The sequence below is a fragment of the Hippoglossus hippoglossus genome, chromosome 24, assembly GCF_009819705.1.
Source record: "Hippoglossus hippoglossus isolate fHipHip1 chromosome 24, fHipHip1.pri, whole genome shotgun sequence".
In the NCBI taxonomy this organism is placed as follows: domain Eukaryota; kingdom Metazoa; phylum Chordata; class Actinopteri; order Pleuronectiformes; family Pleuronectidae; genus Hippoglossus; species Hippoglossus hippoglossus.
In genome coordinates, this window is record NC_047174.1 from 12,150,523 (window position 1) to 12,171,086 (window position 20,564).

General features: G+C 42.2%; 2 protein-coding genes across 2 annotated transcripts; both read left to right on the top strand.

The window, feature by feature from the left end:
* The first annotated feature begins 413 nt into the window (after nt 1-413).
* Nucleotides 414-9,842, top strand: sel1l (SEL1L adaptor subunit of ERAD E3 ubiquitin ligase). The gene is made up of 21 exons (XM_034580852.1): nt 414-953; nt 1,097-1,134; nt 1,309-1,498; nt 2,143-2,310; nt 2,500-2,605; nt 2,864-3,026; nt 3,798-3,851; nt 4,014-4,073; nt 4,157-4,238; nt 4,363-4,517; nt 4,933-4,989; nt 5,076-5,144; nt 5,485-5,562; nt 5,775-5,837; nt 6,082-6,169; nt 6,779-6,927; nt 7,261-7,426; nt 7,845-7,919; nt 8,066-8,238; nt 8,418-8,546; nt 8,693-9,842. Exons 1-21 carry the CDS (start codon nt 866-868, stop codon nt 8,987-8,989), a joined length of 2,448 nt encoding a protein of 815 aa, XP_034436743.1. The 5' UTR covers nt 414-865; the 3' UTR covers nt 8,990-9,842.
* Nucleotides 9,843-10,868: 1,026 nt separating this feature from the next.
* On the top strand, nt 10,869-17,621 carry LOC117758880 (phospholipase B1, membrane-associated-like). The gene is made up of 17 exons (XM_034580903.1): nt 10,869-11,479; nt 11,689-11,753; nt 12,730-12,820; nt 12,980-13,038; nt 13,166-13,233; nt 13,441-13,484; nt 13,594-13,714; nt 13,972-14,023; nt 14,648-14,728; nt 14,812-14,877; nt 14,973-15,064; nt 15,577-15,658; nt 15,937-16,038; nt 16,310-16,405; nt 16,641-16,712; nt 16,996-17,155; nt 17,233-17,621. The coding sequence occupies exons 1-16, from the start codon at nt 11,422-11,424 to the stop codon at nt 17,122-17,124; spliced, it is 1,278 nt and encodes a 425-aa protein (XP_034436794.1). The 5' UTR covers nt 10,869-11,421; the 3' UTR covers nt 17,125-17,155; nt 17,233-17,621.
* Nucleotides 17,622-20,564: the final 2,943 nt, after the last annotated feature.

Below are 20,564 nucleotides of genomic sequence, written 5' to 3' on the forward strand. Positions count from 1 at the left end.
TCGTCTCAGCTTTCTAATGAATGCTTAAAAGTATGATTTCCTAACAGCGCAAAAAAACCAAACATTTATGAATATGGCAGGTTTACATCATAATAATAAGATCAGTCATATAGACGATGTGAGTGTCTTTCTGAGTCCAGTCTTCAAATTATATAATTACATGAATTAAATACATTCAACTGTACAGATTGTGTCTAAAAGTGCAACACACACACACACACACACACACACACACACACACACACACACACACACACACACGATCACTCCTGCACCTTCTGTTGTGATGTCGTGGCCGAGCCCATCGCCGAGAAACATAATTGTGTACGCACCTGATTGGCTTAAGCTTCTCTACCCCGCGCTCATTGGCTAGGGTCGTGCGAACGGCGCCCTGATTGGTCATAATTCGAGAACAGGAAGTGTCGCTAGTACGGAGCTTAACATGGGAAGCTAAGTAGTGTCTGGTCAATTTAAAGTAAACGCTGGAGGCTTTTTCACATCTCGCATTGAAACGCGGATGTTTTCGCGCACAGAGAGTCGCTCGGTCACTGGCGGGAAACCGGAGGTGCTGACGCTCCTGCAAACGATCCGTGTTCGTGGTATTTCTGCGTGTTATTAGCCTCAGTCAAGCACCACTCTAGCTAGCTTAGCTTTGCATTGGAATTCGCTAGCTCCTTTGACAGCCACGGCAGCTAAAATTATCCGAGTTAGTAACCGGAGCGAAATTCGGGTTCATTCGCGTGTCCGTGTGTGTTTATTCATGCTGCTTCTGGTGGGACTCGGCTGCTCCTGAATGTGTGGCGAGAGGAACAGCAGCAGCCGCAGCTAGCACAGGGTTAGCTTGACAGCAGCAGCAGCAGCAGCAATGGGGTCGAAAAGGTGTTTTAAGACGACGAGAGGACTTTGCTTTTTGACCGTTGTGCTGATAGTCTTCGTCAGAGGAATAACATCAGGTGAGTCCTGTCAGTTTGAGTCCGTTTGAGTCTGACACTGAGGAATAGCTGCTAACGGTAGCTCTCTGAAACCAAGCAGCTGTTTGTGTTTAGCAAACACGACCGACCACTGTCCTACTTACTGTGATATTAATACTCAACAGATGAAGAGCAGCATGAAAATGACGGCCCAGAGCTGAAGGTACGTCACACTGTAGGTATTTGACAATGGTCATAGTTTGCAGATAATTGATGCTAGTGTTTAAGCTAATGGGGATCACTGCTGTAAATACTCAATGTCACAAATACATAGTTTTTCTGCTTGTGCGCTGTATTCAGCCTGTTTTTTAATATGTGATTCCCCCCATGTTTTCAGTCTTATCATGACCCAGACAATGAAGAAGAGGACGTCCGTCTGGCATCAGTCATCGCGGCAGGTGCCTCTGTGACCTCCGGTCATGAAGTGTCCCAACCAGAGGACGAGTCACCTGCAGATGGACTGGAGGGAGAAGAGAAGGAGGACCTGCCTGACCCGCCTCCTCCAGCTGAGGAGAAACCCAAAGAGGGTAAAGACTCAAATCTCAACTCAAATAAAGACATAGTGGTAAATAATGACTGTGCAGTGAGACAGACGAACCACAGGATGAGAGCAGAGCTGTCTGTTTACTTAGGGCATGCACATGCAATCCGTAAGTCGTGTTTGATTGTAGATTTTTATGTATTAAATGTTATGTAGCAGACACAGTCAGGAGATTTACTGACATATCTGAGCCCTCAGGTCTGTATCTTAAATCACATCTGTCCTGGTGTTATTTTTGTAAGCTCTGTTGAGTCTAACCTGTTTCAGTATTGAGCGAAAGCGCTTGTGGTTTCAGGGCAGTGCCAGATCGGATCAACGGTTAAACCCCATGAGAAATTAACAGCACTTTGCACCTGTGGCTCCTCTTGCAGTCAGTTACGTCATTTAACTTGGGGATTTTTTAACTATTCTCCTCCTGGCTTTTTGCACAAGTGTAATATTGAGCTTAATATATAGATAAAATGTATTTAAATAAAAGTTTTGTATGTGTTATGATGGAATTGTAAATTCATTACTGTTGTTTCATAGAAGAGAGACATAGTAAATGGACTTGATGACATTATACCCAGATATTTTTACATTGTCATTATTTATATTACTATTATAATACTATGGTACATTTTTCTACAGTTCCAGTGGTGAATGGAGGTACAGCCCATGGAGAACCTTGTGTCTTCCCATTCCTCTTCCAGCGGAAGGAGTATATGGACTGTACCACTGATGGACGGGGGGATGGACGGTTGTGGTGTGCCACAATCTACGACTATGACCAGGAGAAGAAGTGGGGGTTTTGTGAGAGTAAGTCTAAAGTTTGCCTGAACATTTTACAACAAGTGTTGTAGTCTCATTTATTACAAAAAGCCAACTGAGCCCACTGAAACTGGTTTGAGAGCAAATCATGTTTTCATTTTCAAAATGATTATGTCTGTACTGTTGCCAAAGTTTTGAATCTGTATGTTCTTTTCGACTTCTCTCCTCTGTCTAAAGCGGAGGAGCAGGCAGAGCAGAGAATGCAGGCAGAGGAAACTGAGGAGCTGTATCAGACTGTCCTGCGCATGCTCAATGCCACCAGCAGAAAAACACAGAAAAAAGAGTGAGTTTCTTCTGTCTGATTTATTCCCTTGGTTCTAATCAACCATAACAACCTTGTTTTTTCTTCTTACAGGATTCATCTCTACCTGCATGTGTTTGCTTCAGTTTTTAAAATATATGCTTTATTACTGTGTGACTTTGGTCGGCACATCCCTATTTGCTTTAGATGTCACAGCACTGTTTGTTATGGACACATCATTTTTGTTATACCTGGGTCACATTGTCCTCACCACCTCTGCTTATACAACCACTCTCTCAGGTTATATGAAAAGCTGCTGAAAGTAGCAGAGAAGGGACACCAGAAAGCCATGGAGAAGGTGGCGTACGCCATGCTGTTTGGAGACTACATGAAGCAGAATGTCTCCAAGGCCAAAGAAATGTTTGAGAAGCTTACTGTGGAAGGCTCACCCAAAGCTCAGATGGTACAGTTCCACTCCAAAATGTTTAAACAGTGGAAACCGCTTGTAGTGATCCCAGTTACAGGGATCAACCAGTTATATGGATCAAAAAGCTTGGGGCAAATTAATTTCTACAAAAGCTGTTAAATAGCTTACTTATAGTAATAAAGTAATCTGCTTACAGTCATTATTTAGGGTCTTATTATACATGACATCATACGGACATGTATGTACCAGTCTACTGCAATCTCTCATGTGCTAAGGTTGTCTTAAATTAACTTTATTTGTACAAGGTTTTTGGACCGCCCCTACCTGCTCTCCCGACATAAGTTCACTGTGTGTTTGTGCGTGTGCTTACTGTGCACACTCCTGCACCATGTGATAGCTTTCTCTAATCACACCCTCCCATTCTTGCTCTGCTTGCGGTTTGGGGCTTTTACAGTAAATTACTATCTTCCACAGCAGCAGGCGTGTTATGTAATTGGACTGTAACACAGAACTGGAGCAGGAGAGAGCCACAGAGTTGTTTATCTAATTTCATCTATAGATCAGTAAATAGGAAAGTTCTCTGTTACTGTACATTCACATAATAAATATACAAATGTCATTTAGATGGTAATCTGTTTGTATATTTAGTGATCATTTTGACATGGACAGGTGTAATCACTACAGGCAATTTCTGCTGTATTTTAAGTGAGAAAAATACATTTTGACATTTTGTTTTTTATTAATACTGATTATTAGTGTGCAGATAATCAAATATGTGACCGTGTGCTTTGTTTTGTTTTTTCATAGGCTCTTGGTTTTCTATATGCTGCAGGACTTGGAGTTAACTCGAGTCAAGCTAAGGTGATTTTTTTATTAATCAGTGTGACTTAAGTTATGTATTCAAGTTTTTGATCGAGCTGTTTTTGCCTCAGAGGTTAAATGTGATTATTGAAGGTTGCTTTGGACAAAATCTGAATGAATTTAATGTCTGACACTTTTCCATTAATTGTTCTTGTTTCTCAGGCCTTGGTTTACTACACCTTCGGTGCACTCGGTGGAAACTTGGTAGCTCATATGATTCTGGTGAGTCCATTGGTTTGTCAGAGAATAAATGACAGAATCACTCTCTGTATAAGGAATTACAAATTATTTTTATGTCTTATTAGGGATACAGATACTGGGGAGGTGTGGGTGTTCCCCAGAGCTGTGAGTCAGCACTAACCCACTACAAGCTTGTGGCAAATCAGGGTAAGAATTTGCAGCACTTATTAAACCTTTTAATCTAATATACTATGATTGTTTTAGGCACAACCTAACTAAGGGTTTTTCCTCTTCCTTTTTTCTTTCTCTCCAATCTGCCCTCTGGCACCAGTGGCCAGTGACGTGTCTCTGACGGGGGGATCAGCTGTGCAGAGGATCAGGCTCCTGGATGAGGTGGAGAACCCGGGCTCCACCAGTGGGATGTTGGAGGAGGACCTGATCCAGTACTACCAGTTTCTAGCTGAGAAAGGAGACGTACAAGCTCAGGTAAAACCAATGACATTGTCCTTTGTTCAATACAACAAGCAGCCAAATATATTCAAACCCTGATAATGTGGGAGTGACCTTATAACAAATGGATACAAATTGTGTTCACTGGGGGAAAAGTAATACAAATATACACTGTAATAATTAGAATATTTGAGTGTAGAAAGTGTCAGGATGTCAGCTGCTAGTTTTTCCTCATCCAACAAAGTAATAGGTGAAAGTGAGCAAAATCAACTCTGACTTTCTTGGTTTCACAAAGTATTTCTACTTGTAGTTTGACTTATGTACATCATATCTACCACTGAGATGTGTCGTTGCTGTCTGTAATCTAATAACTGATATTTCTTAGTTAACGACAAATATTCAGTTCACCCCAAATGTTCCCCTGACTGCTCTGTAATTTTCCTCCTTTCAGGTAGGCCTGGGTCAGCTTCATCTGCATGGAGGGCGTGGAGTTGAACAAAATCACCAGGTAACTTAAAAAAAAAAAATATCATTTAAATTTATTTCTGAGGTAGTTTTTTCACCACTGAATTTGTTTCTAAAACTCTCCAACAGAGGGCGTATGACTACTTCAACCAGGCTGCTAATGCAGGGAATACACACGCTATGGCTTTCCTGGGAAAGGTGGGTGACATGAGGTTGAATCTATCTGTCTGTTAGTACACACTTTTATTGAAGGCTCTCTTTTTTTGTTCAAACTTTTTTTTTTCTATTTGTATCTGTAAATATTGAGATGGGTTTTTAATAAGTTTACTTTTAACCCATCTGTTCCACTTCTGTGTTTGCAAATATTATGAATATGTTGCCCATACTGTGTGAGAAACAGTCAGATAGTTGGAGAGCAGCACAGAATTCCTTCCAAAATAAAGAAAGCCAATGATTTGGCAGTACTGTTGTGGGTGGTGTGGTGTATTTAGATTTCGGGCCTTAGTTTTTCATTGCTGTGACTCCTTGTGTCGCTCAGATGTTCTCGGAGGGCAGCGAGTATCTGCCTCAGAACAACGAGACGGCGCTGCAGTACTTCAAGAAGGCTTCAGACCTGGTAAGAAAGAAGCTGGAGAATATTTGACTTTTTCTAAATCTGAGCAGAGGAACTTCCATTCTGGTGTTTGGATCAATGTTATCCTTATACCTCCTGAGAGGAACATGTGTCTGTTACCGCACACTTTTACCTTTTTAGATGACATGTGTCAATCATGTGTCACTCACTCAGCGTTTGCTTTGACATGCTTTTCATTTCTTTTTTTCATTCAGGGTAATCCAGTGGGACAGAGCGGCCTGGGCATGGCCTATCTATATGGAAGAGGTGTCCAAGTGGTGAGGAGCCTTACATTTGTTTTCATATATTAGCTCCACATTAACATAAGGTGACTTGACTATGATTTATTCAACTTTTCAGATTGTTTTTCTTTTTCAATCCTGGCAGCTTCGGTTCTTGGCACTAAGAATAGAGATGTGGGGAAATATAAATCTCAGCAGTTTGATTTGTGAGACGTTCACTCCGACTCGCTGGTGCTGAAATGAGAGCAGCTCTTTGAAGGTTGTGTGTTTGTGTCTTCAGAACTATGAGCTGGCGCTGAAATACTTCCAGAAGGCAGCAGAGCAGGGTTGGGTGGATGGACAACTCCAGCTGGGCACCATGTATTACAGTGAGTGTTAAGGACTTAGTGTGGATGTGCGTCTGTGTTTGGTGTTTGCTCGTTGTGGACATCATCCTACACATCATCCTTCTTTCTTGTTGGTCCGGTAAATCATGTTGCATCTGAAGATTTTAACTAGAGTAGACATCACGTCTGCCAAGGCCCAGCAGTCCACTTATGAAACCACATTTAAATTTGCTAGATCTGGATTTTTATTTGGATCTGCACCAAATTGCACACACTCATAAATATCTGTCTCCTTAATATGCCTGTTTTTTCATCATGATCCATGAATTATTCGCTGAGAAACTGGTGAAAATGTCAGGAGGAAAAAACGAGAAAAGAAAAATCCTGTATCTTCTACTTTGTCTGGATTCCGGCCAACATTTACTGGTTTCTTTCTTGGCCCATGTCCCATCCTTCCACCAAGTTTCCACAAACAAACAAACCAATGGACAGGGGTGAAAACCTTTACTTACTGTCTATGGTTAAAACATAATGATCTATTTCTTTTTCTCTCTTCCCTACACATAACTTTTATTTCTGCTTACCAGAATACCTGTTTCCTCTTCCGTGTGACTCACTGTTAATCTCTCTCTTCTCCTTCTTGTTCCCCAGACGGCATCGGTGTGAAGCGCGATTACAAACAGGCTCTCAAGTTCTTCAACTTGGCCTCGCAGGCAGGCCACATCCTGGCCTTCTACAATTTGGCCCAGATGCACGCCACTGGCACAGGTGTGATGCGCTCCTGCCACACTGCTGTGGAGGTGAGCCACCCTGCAGCCGCTGCTCCTTTCTCTTTATTATGTTTAAATGAGGAGAGATTGAGAGACCTATCTCTGCTGTGATTCAGCAATTATTTATCAATTAAAGCTCATAAACTGCCAATTACTGAGCTCTTAATTAGAGCTGAACAGTTATCATTGATTCTAGTCTTGTTCCAGTGGTCATTGTTTACACTCTCACAGTATTGCCAGTTGGAGAATGATTAAATCAGAAGTCACAATTCTCATACGCAGCTACAATAACACTGTTGTGTGCATTTGTTAAATATGCCTGGTTGTTTGGGTGGTCAGACTGTGCCTGTGTCTTTGCTGCAGCTTTTCAAGAACGTGTGCGAGCGCGGCCGCTGGTCAGAGCGTCTGATGACGGCCTACGGCAGCTTCAAGGAGGGCGAGTCGGATGCAGCGCTGGTGCAGTATCTGATGCTGGCTGAGCAGGGCTATGAGGTGGCCCAGAGCAACGTGGCCTTCATTCTGGACCAGAGTAAGAGAAACCATCACATTTTCCTCTTGACAGGAAGGAAAGAAAGTATTGAAGTGTAAAGTAAAATCAGGTTTAAATAACATAAAACTGTTAGTTTACATTGAAAACTCGGAGAGACGTCTGACTGTGTGGAAGACGGTAATCTTTATATATGTGTAGTTTTCTTATTCTGCTGTGCGACTATTTGATGATCTAACAATGAATATCTTATGATAGAATTTACACATTCACATGAATTAAGTTGGTCTTTGTCATAGTTTAATCACAGTTGTTAACTTCTTGTTAAACAAAAGCAAAACTGATTTAACTTAATGCTCCTTTGTCTTAATGATGACCATTTTCCATGTTACTGATAATAACAACAACTTTAAGAAAGTAACTTTCTCACCCTTTACTATGTGTGAATTGTTTCAAACAGAAGGGATACAGATCTTCACTGAGAACGAGACCTACCCTCGTGCTTTGCTCCACTGGACAAGAGCTGCAGCACAAGGTGAGTCCACACACACACACACACACATCTATTTTACATCAGTGCTCATGTTCTTTTTATAATTTAGCTTCTCTTCTCCTCTGGGAATCCATCTATGAGTGAGACTCCCTAGAAATAAAGTTGATGCATGTTATTGTCTTTCCCAGGTTACACTGTGGCGAGGATAAAACTCGGGGACTATCACTTCTATGGCTACGGGACGGATGTGGACTATGAGACGGCTGTCATCCACTACAGACTCGCGTCCGAGCAGCAGCACAGCGCACAGGCCATGTTCAACTTGGGCTACATGCACGAGAAAGGCCTGGGCATCAAACAGGTGGGCATTTAGTTTCACTGGTGACTCGTAAACATCAGCTCGCCCTCAATATTATATTTATTTGCACTTAGTTATATTGCTTTGTAAATGCAGTATATACTTAATGTAGTTGTTGGTCTGAAATCCAAAGATGCACAGACTCATTTGTAATTCAGATTTGTTCCATTTGTTTTCTGCAGGACGTTCATTTAGCCAAGCGTTTCTACGACATGGCCGCTGAAGCCAGTCCTGATGCCCAGGTCCCAGTCTTCCTGGCTCTGTGCAAGCTGGGTCTGATTTACACACTTCAGTACCTGCAGGATTTTAACGTAAGTACTCCCTCCTAAATTCCCAATCTCAGCCGTGACAGTTTGGCTTTGAGATGGAGACTCAAGCAAGTTAAAAGCTTCTTCATTAGACAGAAGTGAAATTAATGAGATGTGTCTCTTCATCCTCTTCTCATTTGACTTCTCAGCTGAAGGAGCTGATTTCTCAGGTGGACCTGGACCAGATTCTGGGCCCGGAGTGGGACCTCTACCTTATGACCGTCATCGCCCTTCTCCTGGGCACAGTCATCGCCTACCGACAACGCCAACACCAAATCATAGTGCTGCCTCGTCCACCCGCCCCTGCCCCTGCCCCCGCCCCGGCGCCCCCTCCCAGGCCAGCTCAGGAGCAGCCACAAGCCCAGGACGACTCCCAGGGTCAGGAAGAAACACAAGGCCAGGGCCCGGTCCAGGAGGAAGAGGAGGAGGAGGAGCAGCAGCAGTGAGAGGTTGCCAGACAGAGCGAGGGCAGGAATAGACAGACGGAAGCTGTGCCAGGCATGGAGCGGCTGCTGCTTACTAGCTGAATATCTGCTAGTTTGAGCACCTCTCCCACTCTGCCTGCTCCACTCCACACGCTGAATAAAGACTAAGATCACTGCAGAACTGCTCAGCCTCACAACTCCCTCTCTCCATTTTAAATATGCTGGTCCTGTGCTTAGAGCAAGACAGCGGAGGTGTGTCAGGACAGTGCTGCAGAGAGGATGAATAACACAGACTTGTGGACTTGTTCGTCTGTGACTCAGGTCAGAAGCAGCCGTGTCCTCACCGTGGAAATAGTCCTGCAGTTGCCAGATCAAAGGTGTTTTGGTCGACATAGTTGAAATCTGATATGTGCATTAGTTTCTTCTCACTTTCTTTTTTTTTTTTTGAGAAAATTTTACACAGTTGAACTGCTTCAATCCTAATTTTGTGCAGAGAAGATAATTTGAGTCAGGAGAATGTGAACAAAGATAATTTTATTTGCTAGCCCCAGTCTTGTTGCTAACAGAAGTCATGGTTGTGCATGTTTTGCAGACTTTAGGCATTTTTTTTTGTTATTTTATACATCCATTGAGTAAACAAGTTTCGCATTGTAACTTCATTAGTTGTTTTTTTTAATTGACATATCGTCAGGTCAGTACCTGCAGTTCACAGAGAAAGACAGTTTTTATTTTCTCACTGTCAGTGACGGTGCTAAAATGTACTAAAGCCATTTCATGTCACAAGTATACGAACAAGAATTGTGGTTAGTAGTTAACTTTAATTGATAGAAAAGCTGGACTCGATGCTTGTTTGATAAATTATTTCATTTTAAGCGCAGCGCTTGGTGTCTGATGTTTTCAACATCTAGAAGGCTTGCCACCAAAATCTCTGATGCAGATCCTGTTGGAGAATCTACACAGATGTCTTTCACTCTCCGAGTACAGTGAAAGCAGAGTGCTCAGCCTTTTTTGAAAATTCATTTTAAAGAACAAATGTAAAAAACAGATGTGCACAGTCCAGAGAAAGAAAGCAGAGATCACCGGTGTGATCTGTTTCCATCAGCAAGATGTGATTTGGTTTTTGGATGAAGGTTCAATCGTTTCCTTCTTCCTTGTAGCTTATTAAGCTGTGTGTTAGCTGAGGCAGAATCTGGAACAGCCTCACAGACACTAACGCTTTAAACTCTGTTGTTGGATTGTTTCCACTTTAGAGGAAGGGAATTTTTTTTTTTACCAAACTTCAGCTCTTTCCACCCCCTCACATTTGCTCAAGTCGGAGCTCTGCGCTCTGCTCACACTTTGCAGCTCAGATGGAGTCGGAGCCTGAAATGAAAAACAAGTGTAGCTTTGGTGCGTCTGTACTGTGTTTATCAAAACAGGAATAGAAACTCCTAAATTTGCCACATGCAGTTTATTCTCTGAGGCCCTTCTGTTCACTTCCACAGTATGTTGTAAGAATTATTATTGAGATTTTGTCTCCCAGTAGATCTGCGTGAAGTGTACAAATTCAACAAGGACAGTAAAATGTTAATTTCAGGTTAAAAGATTATTCCAAATGGTTCCGATGAAATTGACGTCCCTGCATTCATGCATTGATATCAACACTCACAATTTGTCTAAAATGGAAGAAAGTCAGGAGGACTGGATCTTTAACATCACAAATACTTGAATAAGTTTATATGGAAATTAATAAATGATATGGATATTTAGTGGTGGTCATTGTAATTTGAATTTTCAATTTTGTCCCTACTGTTAAAGCAACACTATATAACTGTTACTAAGCAACAGCGCCCTCTGCAGCCACATGTGGGGAATATCTCTGTTGGTAAGTGGTGTTAATGTAGAGAAAAAACAAAGCCCATCCATCTGTGTGGTCACTGAACTGAAACAAGTGAATGGAGGATATTACCCATGATCCTCAGCGTCCTGAAGCAGAAGAACTGCCACTGTAACAAATACACCAAACTCTGTCCTCGCTGAACATTGGAGATAAACGCTGGTTTTTAATGAGTGCTAAGTATTTTTGAACTGATCTACAATTTGGCTTTGCTGAGCCTGACTGGTGATCCGACCTGCTCACAAAAGATTTGGAAGCGGCTATTTTGAAGTAAAAAAAGTTGCTTTAAAATGTTTACATCAACAGGTATTTGTAGGTCAAACCCTTTAATAATTGAGGAAACATGACGAGAGATTATGTTGCCATTAGCACAACGAGCGATTGTTTCCTAAAGTGCCTCAAAACTCAAACATAACTCGTAGGTATTGTGCTGCTGCTGACGCTGATTGAAGCCGCAGGGTGTCACTCAGCTCTGGAGGGTGGGCGAGACAAAGTGACAGGGCTGTAAAAAAAAAAGAGAGAGCATCACATTGTGCAGTCCGTGGGGGCGACCTATTGACTGACCCGTGGAGCTACTATGGAGTGGCTTTGGATCGCCGTGGCAACGTGTGTGCTCGTGCCCCACTCTGTCAAAGGTAAGTGCTGGAACAAGCAGAGCACACGTGGGCCTACATTTATTGTTGCAGGGGAACTGGGCCCTTTTTCACGCTGTGCCTCACATTATAGACAGATTAGGTTTTACATAAAGAGTCGGATTAAAATGGACGTAAAGACTGACGGCCTGTTTCTGTGATGTCAAAGTATTTGTTGATTCCACACTTTGGAATTAACCCTTCTCTCTAAGGTAACGACTGGTGGGGGGAGTATGAGGAGGGGATACGACACTACAGCAAGGAGGCCCTCAACAAGGTACTGTCTAATCCTGCTTTTATCACTGAACACCATATGTTACTTTTAAATAATGGATAAGATCAAAATCAAATTCCTATGACATTTTCTTTAATCATTGTCTATTTATGACTCACTGTGACCGAAAGGCCGTGAGTGACAGATTTATTTCACACCAGGAAAACATCAAAACAATGTCATGTTGATAACCTACTTTCAAAATGGATTACAAGTGAGCAGAGCACATGCAGCAGCAGCAGGCTTCCTGAGTATGAGCAGAACAAGCTCAGCTAACAGACTAAAGACAGGAGAGAGATCAGGGTTAGTAAAGTAAAGATAACACAGTAAAACAAGGTTTTCTAAGACGTCCGACGGGAAGAAACTCAGGTCAATATAAACCTCTAAGACTTTTTCAATACATGAAAATAAAGGATAGATCTGTGATGGAGGTAGTACTCAAACATTTCACAGAAGTAAAACTACAAATAGACATTATATACTTAAATAAAAGCAAAAAAAACAAACTTTGAATGAAGTATGTACTGTACATGTTTGTAAATGTACATAAAGTATTCAAAGTCAAAGTACTTGCAGAGTGTCACTATAACAACCGTCTACTACTTTGTCTAGTGTATACTTTATGTAACACAAAAATAGTACAGACTATCATATTATTATAGAGTACTGCAGATGATACTATTGAAAACATTGTATTGTCATATTAATGAATGGCTGAGTCAGTGATGCAGCGGCAGGAGGCGGGGTCTAATGTTACCTGCCCGCTCTGATTGGATCAATGGACCATTCCCTCTTGTTATGAAGGCTTTTTGAAAATGTGAACATGTAACACAGTGCGTTATAAAACTGTAGTAGAGTGGAAAGTACAGATATTTGCTGATATATGTAGTGGAGTAAAAGTGAAATGTGCCTGAAAAATGTGCTTTATTACATCTGAAACATAAGTTTTTTCTCTCTTTCTCTCTATTTATTTATTTAGGAGTTTCCAGAAAAAACTCGACCGGCGAGCTTCAAGCATCCTGTGTTCCAGTGTCCGGACATGAGTCCTTCTCCCACTGTGCCCTCCTCAGGTCTGTCTCAGTCCTCCTCACGTCCACATCAGCAACACATCAATCTCGTCTATGTTGCACCACTCAATTCCACTGATCGCTCTCTTTCTCTCTCTTTCTCTTTTTCTCCCTCTTCTCTCTCTCTCCGTCTCCATCTTTCCTTTCCACGCTTTTGTTCAGTTGAATTTGTGAAGGCGGCAGATATCAAAGTCATCGCTGCCTTGGGGGATTCACTCACAGTATGTGTTATTTCCTGATACTTTCTTAGCCCCACTCCTGATACATATATCTGCTGTTTGACTGTTCATTCATTCCTCTGCATCGTCATCACATCATCTGTTTTATTTTGATGTGTCTCTTTTGCAGACGTCCATAGGCGCCAACGCCACTACTGTCCTCGGGATTCCCATCGAGTTCCGTCACGTCTCGTGGAGGTGACGGATATCCTGTGAACCTCTGTAGACGTCCTACATGACACCACATCACATGACTTATTTTACCTCCACCTTTCTGTCAATATCTAGTTGTGTTACACTGAAGCTGTTGCAAAATGTTGATGGAAGGACATCAATTAACCATTGAATGTCAATAAATGTCTTGTTCTTGAATTAAATGTTCTTCTCCTCTTCTGCCTCCTACAGTATCGGTGGCTACGGCTCATTTCAGGATGTCATTACTTTGGCAAGTAAGATGTTTTAATCACAGCAGACGTCTCAACATTTTCCGCTCAGTCGACCAAAGACGAAGCATCTGTTTCACTAAACATATTTCTTTTCCACATCGTGTGCTTGTAGATATCATCAAGCTGTTCAATCCCAACCTGGTCGGTGCAGCTCCCGGGAAGACGGTCCACGGGATGCAGGGTCACATCAGTGAAACTGGCTTCAACCTGGCTGTGACCGGACACAACACTTTGTAAGGCCCCCAGCTCTGTTTTCAACCTGCAGGGATCACGAGCTAATAGAATCCTCCATGTTTGTTCGGAGGGATCGTTCCACTTATCATAGCCTGACCTGAAAAACGTCACATCACAGCCTTTTATCCTGACTGTTGCTGTGTTTGGGCTTCAAGCTGCTTCTACTAGGAAAATATATACTTGTGCAAAAGTGTGTGAACTTTCTGTTTTATTTATCAGTGATGCTCACGAGGATTCTGCTTCTGTTTCCTTGCAGCAACCTCCCCGGCCAGACGAGACATTTGATTGACACGCTGAGAGGATATGAGGTAATGCTACTGTTGTACTTGAAGCAGTAATGGGATGTAACAAAGTATATTTACTTAGTTTCAGGTACTTTTCACTTTTACTCCTCTACATATCAGCAAATATCTGTAATTTCTACTCTACTGTTTTTTTAAACGTAACCAATAACGAGAGAGGAAGTGGTTCACTGATCCAATCAGAGCAGGCAGGTTATATTAGAGCCCGCCTCTTGCAGTAGTAGCATCAGAAACTGGAATCTAAAGAAACCACCAATGGGAGGCAGCCCTTAGATTTACCATGGCTGTATTTAAGAGATACATGACTATGGCCATGTCTGTACTATTGAGAAATAAAAGTATATATTTTTTGTATTTAGTATATATAGTAATACTTTTACTCATAATACTTAATGTATAATTAAATGCAAATACCTACATACTTTTACTCAAGTAGAAAATGTAATGTGGTACTTTTACATTTGCTTCGGTACATTTTTGTCTATTTATTTGTACTTTTACTGTAGTAAAATGTTTGAATACCTCTACCTTTGCCCTGAAGTGTAACAACACAGTGTTAATAGAGTTAACTGGTTATTACCTCTTTGAATCTGAATTATCCTACAACTGGGACATTGTCTTATTTTGCAGGGTCTGAACTTCGAGGAGGACTGGAAGCTTCTGACCATTCTCATGGGCATGAATGACATCTGTGATTATTGCAAAGATAAGGTCTGTGTCCGTCTCCTTCATCACCTCCCTGAGGTCAGTTCAATAGAAGAGTTGTGATTAACCTCTGCAGTGTTTCTCTCCAGGCTCTTTTCTCAGCGGATAACTTCATTCACTATATGACCGTCTCCTTGGAAATGCTGATGAATGAGGTAAAAACAGAGAGCGAGAAAACGAGACATATTTGGATTGTTTTTTAAATTCATGTACATGTTACACACACACACACACCCTTTGCTCCTTTCAGGTTCCTCGTATGATCGTCAACGTGGCTCAGATCCTGCCCATGCAAACTCTGAGGGAGGTGCAGAAGCCCACCCCGGGGTGTCTGCTCCAACGGTGAGCCACACTTTCTTTACGTGAACATTTATAAGCACTCCTCCACGTTTATCTCCCTTTTACCATCATTTAAACGATGTGCAGGATGATCTATGTGCAGAGTTTGACAGTAGAATGATTCTCAAGTGTCTCAGTTCACATCTCGGTTTATATCTGAAACCTCCAAACACAACCACTCAGAATGTGCTTTTAGCAAAGTAGGAGGCATAGTAATAAAAGTTTTATGAGAAAAAAATGTGGAAAACAAGTTTTTTTTATGAAGAGGAATTAGATATATTGTCATGAATTTTTAACAAGTTGAGATGGATAAATTAGACACAAATTTATTAGTGCAGTCTGGATATGAAGAATGTCTGGAGGGGATTTTTGAAGTTATCAGGCTCTGCAGTAGATGCATCTACCAATTTTTTAATGTCTTCTTTTATACGACAAAATGGATGGATGGATGGATGATATGAATTCTAACCTTCATTTCTTTACATTCCTCCTTTTTGTTTTGGACTGTGACTCAGGTCGTTCTGTTCGTGCCTGATAGAGCCAGTAGCCGGGTCTCCAGAGCTACGGGAGCTGGTGGAGGTCAATCTGGAGTTCCAGGTACAGTTTATCCCCCCACATTTAATAAATCCACCTACTAATCAAAATCACAATGTACACATTCACAGTTTATGAAAGTAAATAGCATAGCGCGTAAATATCAGTCCCCTAAACATGCCTCGGGATCCATGAATTATTCTCACAAAGTTAATAAAAGAGAAGACTAGATCCTCATCTGCACCAAAATACAATGGATTCTAAACAAACAAACTGACAGGGCTGAAAACATAGCCTCCTTGGTGGAGGTAATAATCTGATTGCCATGTCACTTCCCTCAGAAAAAACTGGAGGAGCTGCTGCACAGCGACCGTTTCTTCAGGGACAACTTTGCCGTCGTTCATCAGCCTTTCCTCAAACACGCTGACCCTCCGCGCCTCCCGGTAAACTGCCTCTCTCCTCAAAGGCCACGACAATGTCAACACGGCATAAGTGCCTGTTCTCAGGAGATGAATGGGTGTGAAACATTACACAGTTGATGACTGAGGGTCCAGATTGTGACAGGCTGTGGCTTTTTAGGTCTGTTAGCGCGTTGCTGAGAATGAGACAGAAGTCCCGTTTCACCAGCATCTCTCTCTCGCTCTCACTCCTTCACTCTCTCTCTCTCTCTCTCTCAGTAAACCTACACTAATGTGTGTTTGTGTCTCCGAACAGAGCGGGAAGATCGACATGACCTTCTTCACTCACGACTGCTTCCACTTCACCATAAAGGGACACGAGGAGCTGGCCAAGGGACTGTGGAACAACATGGTGAACAAGGACTCCCACTGCTTGTGTTGAGCTTTAAAGGTCAACAATCGGCCCACTGCCTCTCAGAATGAGGAAACGGCATCAGAGGATTGATATGAAATGACTGAAGAGATTATATGCACATTAGATCAGTATAATAAAATCAAGGGCACATTTAAAAAAAAAAAGAACAAAAGTAACACCTTTTGTTTTCTCAGTATAGTTCACCTTTACCTCTGTCTCACTCTGTTGACAGTTTCAGCCGGAGGGAGGAAAGATGATTGTGAACAGTTTCTCTGACCCCATCACGCTCACCTGTCCACCGATGGTAAGACAAGTGTTAATGTCAATGTGTAACCTGTGTCTTCGACCTGAAAGGTTTTGTGCATTTAAATGGCAGCTAAACCAAACAAGAGACAAGATGGTGTAATGTAGGTAGGTTGGTATGGTGGATAGGTGGATGGATGGATATGCTTGGATGCATGGATGGATGCATGGATGGATGAATGAATGGATGGATAGGCAGATGAATGGATGAATGGATATCAATACTTCATTGTCCCTAAAGGAGGCATTTATCGCTTGTCATCTTCTCTGTGTCCCATCTGTAGGATCACCCGTACATCTTCACTCGCCCCATCGCAGCCAGATCAGACCTGCCTCCTCTTCAGTCCGACGCTCCATCGAAAGCAGCCATCTTGCTGCTCTCGCTTCTTGTGGGACGTCTCTGTCTCGTGTAGCCTTCACTTTGCTGAGCTGTTTTTACAAACTGCTGTATACGATCGAGGTGATCCCACCCCCCCCCCCCCCCCCCCCCCCCAAGTGGATCACCTGTAAAGGAGAGAGAGCTACTCTGTGAAACTCTGCATGTCTGTGGGCCCGAACACCAGCACAGAGAAGTGACTGCAGTTTGAAGATCTGTAATGTGAATCATGCGACGTAACTATTTAATATTTAATATTTAGAGGCAGTTGGAGTGGGAGGTGGTGACGAGTTTTACTTGTTGTTGTTGGTGAGCAGCTCTCTGGAGAAAGTTTTCTATTACTGCTTTTAAATTTCCATTTATCACGACTCCACCAAATGGCTGAGCAGTTCATTCCCACCCTTTAAATTATAATGATATACTGGTGGTGTATTTTTAAGAAAAGGTATTAACTGGTACAGGTTTAACAAGAAGGGCACTCATGGGATGCAAACCTCCACCAAGGCCTAACAGTCCCCTCATGGAAACACATTCACCAGATCCAGATCAGTCCCCTAAAGATCTCTAATATAAATATCTAATATTGAAAAACTCCCTATCTAACAATCTTTAAAAAAGTAACTTCCTGGATCCTTCCCCTGATCCAGATCCACACCAAAGTTGAATGGTTTCTGCCTTGGCTCATGTCCTGTCCTTCCACCAATATTCATGGGAATCTGTTCAGTTGCTTTTGAGTAATCTTGCTCGCAAACCAAGTTGAAGGAATTTGAAGCGGTGAGTCAAAAACCCTTTAATATCTCATCACCACCTTCTTCAGCGCCTCAGATCCCTTCAACTTGTCTAAACTTTTTAGACAAGGTCACCACATCCGAGTAGCACGGCTTACCGACAAAATAACAGACTGGGCTGGAAACATAACCTCCTTGGTGGAGGTAAAGATACTTGATATCAATTTGCAGATGTTGTAATTCTTTTTTTAAAAACACGGTGCTAATATTTGAATTGTTCATGTGACATTTCGACATTCACATATATATAATATTAAACTAATTCGTGGATGTCTGTTTAATCTATGAAAGTGTTTTCTTGTCTCAGTACCTGGACCCAATCCTGAAGCCCTCAGGCTCTCTCTTCCTCACTTTAAGTTTTGTGGTGTTGCCAAGGTGCATTATGTCCAATCATTCTGTTGCACTGACACTGAAAAGACAAAGATTAGGAATCAATCCCCCACATTAAAATCCATTAACCTTGGAGGCTGAGTGGGCTCACCTCGTTCACAGTAACATGTTGTCTCCGCACACGCGCACGATCGGCTCCAGCAACGTGATGTCAACGTGTAAAAAAAAAAAAGAGTTTTGTCGTCTGTAGACTTTTTTTCCGCAGAAAGCTGTGACTTTTCAAACCGCAGACGGTTTAGTCACGCGTCTGCTCCTCAGATCTTCAGGCTGCTGCTGGCCCACTTTCACTCCTCAGTCCTGCAGCACCGGCATTATTATGCAGCAAGCACAGGACGAGGCAGAGCACCACACCACAGGCAACACGAAAAGAACCTTTTAATATTGTGCATACTACCGAAGGGCGAGTATGGGAGTCCTCACTATTGATTTGTATAAGTAGCTGTGATATATGATCATCTATTCATCTGGTTAAACAGAGTGAAGAGTGCATCATGTGTTGACTGTTGGATTAGTCTAACTCCGTGGACAGGTGGAAGCTATATTAAGCTCATCTCCAGCTACTCTGCTTCGCTTTCTTATTGTTAATTCAGCCCTTGAATGGAGAATGAGAGCCGGTGTTTACTGAGCGGTGCAGGGTCGAATTATATGGAGCAGAATAGGATGTTTCCAGGTAAACATGTCTAATGGAGGTAAAACCTTTTATGGCTCTGACCCTGAATGGGAGAGGCCCCTTTTAATGTGTTTATTTAATAAAACAATCTCAAGGGTAAGGTAAAATGAACAAATTTATCGTCCAGTAAGTATTTTATTTAACCCCTTCACTTTAGGATGGACATTTTGTATTTCCTATCCCCATTTTTCGATCACCTCTCTCGGACTTTATTCCAGTCAGTCCTCGTCGCTGTCGGATTTCATAATGACCCTATTAGCACATTCAAAGAAAAACCCTCTCCGTGTTTAAACAAAGCCGTTGCCGGTTGCCGGAGGAGCAAATATGGATCCGGCTCTGACGCATATTGGCCTTTATTGTCTCACTGGAAGCATAATGAGATCTTTGGGATCTTGGTAAACGGCGTCGCAGGAAATTTGAAACCACAAAGAGTCCGGCCCACACCTTGGAAACCCCTTTGTGTTGTCGTCGCGATTTTTAATGAACGTGTCAGTAGCAACTGAACATACAAAATGACCTCATGAGCCTGTGTACATTTGGGACCTGGCGCTTATGAAAGAGAACAAACAGTTGAAGGATGTTCCATAAGTTAGCACAGTATTTGTTTAGAGTTATTACATTTAGTGACCCTCTATGGTGAGGATTAAAAAAACACAGTAATGTAACACAGAATAATGAAATAATGCAGCTTGTACTGTGTCAGGATGTTCACCATGAAGAAATGATCACATTACTGTACGTGTGTGGGTGATTAGTTCAATTAAATTTGACTCAAAACCAGATCATTTACACCATGTTTTTATTCTAAATGTTCGCTGTGAACGCGGCTCCAGAGGAGGATAGCAGACGGCATTTAGACTAAAAACATGGAGTCAATTTTGCTGTTTAGAGTCAAAATTGAATGTTGGTGCTAACGGACACTGGGATGACGCCACAGGAGCAGCAGGGAGGCATTTTATGTTTTTGTCTGTTGTGTTTTACTTCAATTGTATTGGATTCTGCTGCAAAGCTGTTTACCCCTGAAACTCCAAAAGTGTTTTGTGGACTCAAACACTTCACCCACCCCTCCACCAGCATAGTGGTGAGTAGATAATGAGGGAATTTTCATTTTTATGTGAATTATCCCTTTAAGTAATATTGACTGGTCACGATCACATTCCTGGTACAACATGAAGACACAGTTTGGCCTTTTTCACTCCATTGCAAGAAAGTTCCTGGTTTCACATCCCGGTTTAGACCAGGTCTGTCTGCGTGGAGTTCCCATGTTCTCTCTGTGTCCGTGTGGGTTTTCTCCCGGTTCCCCGGCTTCCCCCCACAGTCTGAAGACATGCAGATTGGGGATTAGGTTGATTGGAGACTTTAAATTGATCATAGGTATGAATGGGAGTGTGAATGGTTGTTTGTCGCTGTCCAATTAGCTCCAGCTTCCCCCACGACCCTCAAAGGACAAGTGGTATAAATAATGGATGGATGGATGGATGGATATACCCATTTGCTGTAACCACAGGTGCTGGTGGACTCTAAGAGATGCAGATCATGGCTCATGCAGGAGCCTAACATGACCTTTTTCTATGGCGCTGAATTCCTGGTAACTCTTGCACAAATCAAAGCTAATAATCATCTGATGAT